Genomic DNA, 9310 nt, shown 5'->3' on the forward strand with positions numbered 1-9310 from the left:
GTGACTGAAATAAATGAACAACTCAAATGAAATGGGTGGGAGAATATGGGTAAAGCACTAAAAAAATGGAAATCACAGCATATTTAACTTAAAGTAAACAGAGCACAAAACATTCATTACCACCTGGAAGATCTCTTTGTTTTCCTTCTTCTCTGCAACCAGGCCTTTACCTCAGGTGTCATTTCAGGGGTGGGTTTTGTATGATCGATGGTGTATAAATCTTTTCCTTGTTTCCACAGCTGGTACCTGTCAGGCTGGAATCTCTTCACAAAGACATCCATTGATATTGTTACCATGTCTTGCCTACAGGTACACTATAAAACAAAGGAGATGGATATGTTTAAACAAGTCCATAAGCAACAGGAAAATCCAAATCCATCCCCAAAAGTACTCCACACACCATTTGCCCAACCACCAAAACAATTTTGAAGTTTGCCAGGGCTCACTACAAGATAGGTGAAAAGTACTGGGTTCGACGCATGGAGAACTCGGACCACGACATGCGTTCAGACGTGTTTATTGTACTTCACAACAAGACACACAAAATGGCCCTGCAAGGCCAACTATATACACTCCACCCGGCACACCTCTGTCCCCATTGGAGGGTTTGAATCTCCCGCCAAGAGTGCTATTGGTGGACTCCTGGTGGACTAAAATCCTAGGTCCCCTTTGTGTTTGGGGACCAAGCTCCTGCTATAACCGTGGACCCCTGGCAGTGGTCCGCGTAAATAACAATAGGAGAGGCACCATAAGATGCCATTCAGTGGACTTCCCCTTTTCCTCCTGTGGTAATAGCTCATATACAAGATGTAAAGCCAGTTTGGTGTAGTGGTTAAGTGCGCGGACTCTAATCTGGGAGAACCAGGTTTGATTTCCCCACTCCTCCACTTGCACCTGCTGATGTGACCTTGGGTCAGTCACAAGCTCTGGGACAGCTGTTCCTGAAAGAGCAGTTTATGTCAGAGTTCACTCAGCCCCACCCATTTCACAGGGTGTCTGTTGTGGGGAGGGGAAGGGAAAGGAGTTTGTAAGCCGCTCTGAGACTCCAAGTGAAGGGCGGGGTATAAATCCAATCTCTTCTCTTCTTCTTCTTCTAAAAAGTACTAGGAGCTACAGCAGCCACCATTATAGTCCACAGGAAAAGAACAGGTGAGCAAGCAGCAATTGCTACTGCTAACTAGAATCACCAGCCTGCTTAGCTGGGTGAAGGAGTGATCAGTGGTAGCAAGAAGGTACAATTTCACCTATTCTCTCCCTCTGAGTGGTGTTGGCAGCAGAGTTTACTTCTCTTAGAAGTCTCAGACATGGAGAATCATCAAGGACTTGCAGAGGGTACCTCACTTTCCCCTATATCCCACCCATTACCTTCTCTCTGTCCCACCCACCAGCTTATTATCTGCCCTCATCTTCAGATGAATTTACTTACTTACTTACTTTATACCTTGGCTTTCTCCCCAACGGGGACCCAAAGTGGTTCACATTGTTCTCCTTTTCTCCATTTTATCCTCATAACCATCCTCTGAGGTATGATAGGGTGAGAGGGTGTGACTGGCCCAAAGTCACTAAGTGAGCTTTCATAGCAGAGTGAGGATTCAAACCTGGATCTCACAGATCCTAGTCTGAAACTCTAAGCACAACCCCACACTGGCTTTCATGTGATGGTTGCTCTTGAACAGTAGTGAGCAGTCAGGCCTGCAATGCTGCTGCTGCGACTGGCCAAAACAGGCCCTGCCCCCTACCTTTTACTGAAAAGGACCAAGCTTGATGGCTGGCAATACTGTTGCAGTCGCCTAGCAACAGCCACTAATGGCATTTGTTTCTTAATGCAACAGGCACTGTTTCTATGTAGAAAGATCTGTCTTGTCAGCCCATGGCCCCAATATCTGGATTTAAGTAACCACAGAGGGGGGCATGTTAAGTGTTCTCTCTGTACTGGAAATAAAGATTTCTTTTAAAAATTCTAATGGCCCAGGAGTAATTTTCAAATTCAGAAAACCAGGAAAGAGATTTTACAATTTCAGTTGATCAAGGGCACATTTACCAAACATAACATGAACAAGAATGCAGTGATGCAAACAATGTTATTCTTCACATAAACACCAGTTTTAATACATATTACACTGAGACAATACAGGTTATGCTCACCATTCCAGTGGTATTAAAGAGGCAAATTAGCCAAATTAGATTCATTTCCCATTTCTTTGTGTGTGCATATATGCCCATATATATTTCATTACAGTTTACAAATAAAGCATTTTTCAAAAACATCTTTGTTGTAGCAAAGTTAGATGTTCTTTAAAGTAATTCAACAAAGATAGTTCTATTATCATTCAGAATGAAGATATTCTTCCATCATAATGCAAACAAGAGAATATCTGAACACTGAAAAGCATTTAAAAAAACAGATCACAATCACTGATTAGTAACATATAATGGAACTACTAAGGTTATAGTGATGGACCATCCATATAATGAAATTTGTTTTGTCCACTCAGCATTTTCACTTAATTTTTAATAGCCTCTTTGCTTTACACTGACCATATTAAATTTCTTCTGAAAGAAACTAAATTATAATGTTTAGCAATTTCTTCATAGCAAAGATGATGCTTCTCAAAGCTAAATATGTGGCTCTTGTTGCATATTTCAATATATCTTTTCACCAAGGAAGGCAAACACTGAATTTCTACTGTCCCCTCACCCCATTTTTGCAAACAAAGTTTCTTTAAATTCAAACTGTGACAGGCACACATGAAACACAATTTTTCTTTTTTGCCTTTTGTTTTTAACTATCCAAAATAATTTTTTTAAACTCTGCATTTTTAGTTACATTATAGTTGGCTGCTAGTGCAACTCCAGCTTCTATGTTACACCTTGTATGTATGCACATGCAGGAGTGGGCACTGGTTTTACTAAGAAAGTTTTATAGTAAGTATTTTCATAAACTGCCTTGAGCCTGCATTTTGTTGTTTTAATACACACAAGATTCTATGGTTATATACTACTTGAAATGTGCCTTTTGGGTTAGGGCTGCAGGATGCACAACACAAGTACACGGGATAGAATTTCACAAGTAAAATAACATTCCAAGATAACAGATATACATTTTCTGGTATATGAACTCAGGGAGATTTAGAAAGATGGATACATCTAAAACACATTAACTTTAGTGTTCACCAAATATATTCCTCTGTTTTGAGCTAACAATTTTTGGCATGCCTCCACTTTTTTGTGAATTTGTAGAACACTTTGAAAAATAGTTCAGCTATTCATTTAAATCGCCCTTCGTTGTTGCCATCAAGTCACAGCTGACTTACGGCAACCCCCTAGGGTTTTCAAGGCAAGAAACGTTCAGAGGTGTTTTGCCATAGCCTGCCTCTATGTCATAACCCTGGTATTCCTTGGTGGTCTCCCATTCAAATACTAGCCATGGCCGACCCTCTTAGCTTCTGAGATCTGAAAAGATTGGGCTAGCCTGGGCTATCCAGGTCAGGGTGACTTTACTTATTTACAGCAACATTCTCACATATCTAAAGCTCATTGGCTTCGTAGCATTACTACATCATCCTGTTCACTACATGTTCATCCAACTGCCTAATCTATAGACGCAGAAGCCACCAGCAGAAAACTAGTACTGAGGAAGATAAAAAGGTAAACATTTACACATACTAAGTAGGAGAAATATTCACCTTACTGAAATAGTTTTCAGCACTGTTCTAAACATGTTACAAATTCTGAAAGTGTTTTTCTCAATACATGGATGACATCTGTCTTATAACACTAGCCTCCAAAGTCTCCTTGTCATAATTAATCAGCAGCCTAAGCAAATATTCCACTCATATTCTGTCAGGGCTGATATTCCAAAGAAAGGGTATCATACAAGAAATGAGTTCAGCAATACCTGAGTAGTTCATAGTTTGGTAGCGATATTCTCTATGGGTACCTATACATACACACTAGAGCATCAAAATAATGTGCTGATTTACATTCTGTTTCTCCCATACCTTTCTAAACTACCCTGCTTTTTCCAGTTACTTCAGTTTTGAACTTCTGATTTAAAATGCCCTCTCCCTATCTTTAGCAATTTTTTCCTGGATTATGTTTTAGTCATTTATAGCCAATCTGGAATTCCATTTCCTACTTTCAACAGTTGTGCTTCCAAAGCTGTGCCACTAAAATTCTGGTGAGAATACAATAATCATGCAAAGGTTTCCAAACCATTAAATAAAGCCATGTGTAGAATCACCCACACAAGAACCCAGGAGCTTCTTCCTCCTTGCCAAATAATTTTTATTCTAGTGTGATAACATACTACCTTCCTGATGGTATTTATTTTGTGTTTACATTTCTCTGGAAATGAGCATTTTATGTTTCTAGAACCAAATGCATACATTTTGGAAGCAATTCTTAGCAGGTCTACTCAGAATTAAGTCCCAATTCATTTAAGGGGCCTTAAGTGATTAAGACACTGAACTGCAGACCGGAAGGTAGTTCAGCAGTTCGAGACTCGAGTGCCGCATGATGGAGTGAGCTCCTGTCTCTGATCCCAGCTCCTGCCAACCTAGAAGTTCAAAAGCAAGAAATTGCCAGTAGATAAATAGGTACCGCTTCAGTGGGAAGGTAACAACGTTCCGTGTGCCTCAGTATCTAGTCATGCCAGCCACATGACCACGAAAATGTCTTTGGACAGCGCTGGCTCTTCAGCTTGGAAACAGAGATGAGCACCACATCCCTAGAGTCAGTTTCGACTGGCTTTCGAGCAAGGGAAACCTTTACCTATTATCATGGAAGCTTTTTTTAAAAAAAGAATTGTAGCCATTTAATATCACCTAAAACTAAATGCAGACATGGCTTTTTTCTCACAAAAGCCATGTTCCAAAGATCCATGGGTATATTTGCTCAAACACTTCAAAACATCAAAGGGTTTTTATAATTTTCTCCCACAATGGTAGTTCCTCTTGCTGCCTTAAATGTCACCCCATAAGATATTCTTCAAAGATCTTTCTGGACGCCAAGACATATTCCATCTTGAAAGAAAGCCTAAAACGTTTTGGCATGGGCATAGAAAATCTCCATGTGACCCTCTGGCTCAGGTTTCCCACAATTTATGTTTGATAGAAGTGCAGATGCCTTTGCAAAATAATTTCTGAAGTAGCTGGAGTCAAGCTGCATTAAAATGCAAAAGCTGTATTAAGGGTTTGTAACAAATATTATTGGAGGAGGTAGGAAGTGCCATTATCTATTGAAGGTCACTATTTTTAATCTGGACAAATTACATAATTTAGGTTTCTTACAGTACTGTCACAGTTTTGGTTCCAAACATATTTTGGAATATCATAAGCCTCTCTCAGGCAGGCAGGCAGGCAAATTCAAAGTAAAATATTTTCCTTTTTTGAGTGTGCAGTAAAAAGTATCTTGCATGCTAGCATAAGAATCCACATATAATAACTCCTGTGAAGTTCAATTTATACAATCCATCTTCATTCCCCTCTGGACAAATAAAGGTAAATATTCAGCTAGATGTATGTTAGACATAGAAAGAGATCTGCAGATTTTGTATATAATTCAGACTGCTAGAAATGCATATCACAAAGTAGGGCTAAAAGTGATTTTGGAAATAAAAGAACTTATTCCCAATTATCTGAAAACTAATTCCCAATTAACTAATCAAAGTTTTTACTGAAGAATGAGAGTTAGGAGTGGTATTCATTTATCGTTAAAGCTGCAAAGAGGCTATTCTGCTAAAGTCTCCTTCATTTATAGCCAGCAGGTGTTTCACAATAACCAAGAAGTACAAAAGATATACCCTGATAAACTTCTTGTTACAGGGGCTGTAACAGAGAGACTGTTACACTTCCCATATTACCTAGAACGAACATTTGACAGGCACTGCTCGTACGTGGCAAGGATTTAGAGCGTGCTGTAACAATAGCTATTCTTCCCTAGCAGAATCAGAGAGTGATATATTTTTACACCGACCTTCTGGCAACTTGTAGGCAATGCTGCAGAAACCTTTGATATCACTTATCCGTTTGTACAAGCTTCAATAAAACAAGTGTTCCTTTGGTACAAAATCTTGAAAAGTACACTCTGTTCAGTGACACAGCCAGCCACACAAAAAAGACAGAAAAATATTCAGCTTGCTACTTAGGATTTTCCCCTAAAATGTTAAAGATTAGGTCTGTTTCAGAAAAAAATGCTCATATGATACATTTAGATAATGTTGCATAGGAAAAATTTAAAAATGAGGTTGTCAACATAATATCTTATCACCTCTTTCTACAATCAATGGAGACAGACCAGAAGCAGATACATCTTACACTAATTAATAAATATTTACTGATTCAGTCCTTTTACAATACTGGTTTTTCATGAATATTCATTGAATACAAAGACAAGCCCATTAGTGAAATGATGCATTCTTGAGAGATCAAGATGGGTAGCCATGTTAGTCTGTCTGTCGCAGTAGAAAAGAGCAAGAGTCCAGCAGCACCTTAAAGTTTACCAAAATTTGTGGCACAGTATGAGTTTTTGTGAGTAACTGCTGTCACAAAACCTCATACCCTGACACAAATGTTGTTATTTTTAAGCTGCTATTAGTTCTTTTCTACTGATGCATTCTTGGAGGTGATGGCTATAGGGATAGGGCTAAAAGCTCTCTTGCACTCATAGTTCTTCCATGCAACAATATCAGTCTCCGTGCATAAGGTACAGGAATGGCTAGGGTTTAGCGTTCGTCATCTTATGCTTTGTTTTTGTTTAAAAATAGACCCTTACCCACCCTGCTTTACACATGAACTGTTAGAAAGAATAATCTGTAAAGGTTATATGTTATTTGTGCCCTCTTCCTTGATTGCCAAGTATCTGCCTCAGCTTGTTCTTCAAGTGAGCATTTTAACTGCCTATAAAAAGAGACGTTTTTACCCTATCCACCTGTAATTTGGCAGACAGCATCCCTTGAATAATGGGTACAATCACTAAGAATTTCAACCAAATTGGATGGGGTATGGGAAGTTATATAGAAAACGTTTTTTCACTGAAACCAAGAAAAACAAATAACGGATAGAAGAAAACAAACGTATAATATCACAATTCCAAAGTTTACAGTTAGAACAAACAAAAAAAAATTTCTAATCCCTAATCATAAAAAACTTATCAATAAAGAAAAATGTGAGGATGAATAAATACAAACAATATTTTTTACCCAACAGAGGAGGAAAAAACTCCTTTCAATTCTGCCATCCAGGGTGTAGAAAAAACAAGACACTTTCCAAATAGGTGCTATTTGGATTCTACTGCAGATTGGAGAAACATTTGGTTGTCCAATTACCTATGGGAATAATATATATATAATGCCTTCAAGCCAATGAGGAAATTTAATCATATTTTAGAGTTTTTATGCATTGACTAGGTGGAAGACAAGAGGGCCTGGCATGATGTGGTCCATGGGGTCACGAAATGTTAGACTTGACTGTGCAACTGAAGAACAACAACAAAAAGGTAGATGAATGTTATGTTTAAACTGCTATCATTGAAAGCAATGAAAATTAATTGGTTGTCCTTGGCAGATCAGACTCAAACCTAAGGCATCCAACCATAATATCACCACAATTAGCCCTGGCAAGCATCTCCAGCTAGCAAGCATTTCTCTCTCTCTCTTTGGTCTATGTACCTTCTCTGACTTGTCCAACCTAACATATGCCTCAGAATTTGCCACTTTGTACAATATTCTTCACTGCTACCAACATCTGAAAAATCATTACTTTTTTATGTTACCATGTCTGCTACCAAAAATACAAGCTATCATCAGCATGTCAAAACAAAAACAGCTTGCTTATAGTAAAAATGAACTCTATCTGAACAACTAAAAAAAAATCATAAACAGTATACAGACATGTATGTTGAGATAGCCATGGATCCTAAGCAGAGGAAAACCCATTTGGAGAATCTTTATCAAAACAGTAAATCTGGTTCACTTTGGAGATTGCTTTGGTTTCCTAGCAAAAAGTATGTTATATTTTCAAAAGGTGAAAGTTATACCATTAAAACACAAGCCCTCAACAATTAAAACAATCTTGCATTGTAAACACTGGTTCATGGGTGTTGTCTGATTAGCTCAAACTCTTTCCACTTGAAATTCTCTGAGCACAAAACAAGCTACAAATTTCATTAAAGTTAACGAGACATAAATGCCTTCAGGTAGAAAAGTATAATTTACCGAAAGGCTCTCTATTGTTGGGGATATGGAATTCTGGTTGCAAATACTAAATAATAAAAAGAGTATTCATGAAACAAACAAGATGACTCTTACTCACATATTTCCCTCTCAACACATCGTCTCAAATTCTGTCATGAACCAAATTAGGCCAATTTCTTGTTAAGTGCACTGCAAGTGTGATTTCAATCAAAAATAAATGCCTTTTCAGTGTCATAGCTGAGATGTTTGAATGATTTTTCTTCCTCAGAGTAAAGAAAGGCATGGCATCGCAGGGTTTTGGTGACAGAGGTGTCTTTCACATTGCCTTAAAAATCCACTTGCACGACCCAATGTTAGTGCGTGTGTTTTTCTTGTGTTCAGACAGCTTCGTAAATATCCCACCGCTATCTCATATCTTCCCCATTTCCCCAAGTTCCTAATAAAACTGTTTTTTCCCACTCCTTTTTTCAAAGAGAAATGTATTCTTACAGCTTGACAAAGGCTTGAAGTCAGCGGTGTGCTGCATCCAACGGAACATCTTTCCTTTTATTTTTAAAATGCACTTCTGCGCGCAGCCACTAGGAGAGCAGGGAAGTCTGAGCATAGCAAAAAGCATTCTAACATCGGCTAGACTTCCCTTTTTCCAAGACTGAAGCAAACTTGTTTAACAACAATCTGACCAGTACACTGATAGCTGCTACGGTCATTGATACCTTGCAGGTCATTTTCTCCAATAGTCTAGCCTTTCTCTTTTCCTTTTCTTGCATGCAGGTCAGTTAGATCTTGCAACACATAGGGTGTTGCAGCAAGATAAAACAACTTCCCCCTCTCTTAATTTTTCTCCCTCTTTTCCACACTTTTCTCATTCATTTCTGTCTTTCTTCACCTAATTTTTCCATGCCCCCCCATTTTCACTTCTTGCTCTCAAGACCTTCTCATCCCTATCCTGCTTCGTGACAGAATGTATTTAAGAGTAGTACAGTAGTAAACCTTTGTTAATATTATGAACAGAAGGCACTGGGTTTGCTGGGTAGTGTACATTGCACTGGTTTTGCTGGGCTTCCAACCCCCCCCCCTTGCTTGGACTGAGATTCAGTGCTTGACATCAGTCCTGCT

The 9310-nt window shown here is 38.6% G+C and overlaps 1 protein-coding gene across 1 annotated transcript in view; it reads right to left on the reverse strand.

Moving 5' to 3' along the window:
• The window catches only part of KDM4C (lysine (K)-specific demethylase 4C), a 276891-nt gene that overhangs the window by 178693 nt on the left and 88888 nt on the right, over positions 1-9310 (reverse strand). The window contains exon 5 of the mRNA XM_015417984.1: positions 121-314. Coding sequence (XP_015273470.1) covers positions 121-314 — 194 coding nt within the window. The remainder of the gene's footprint in view (positions 1-120; positions 315-9310) is intronic.

This window comes from Gekko japonicus, unplaced genomic scaffold (genome assembly GCF_001447785.1).
Source record: "Gekko japonicus isolate JY-2015 unplaced genomic scaffold, Gekko_japonicus_V1.1 scaffold1084, whole genome shotgun sequence".
Lineage (NCBI taxonomy): Eukaryota > Metazoa > Chordata > Lepidosauria > Squamata > Gekkonidae > Gekko > Gekko japonicus.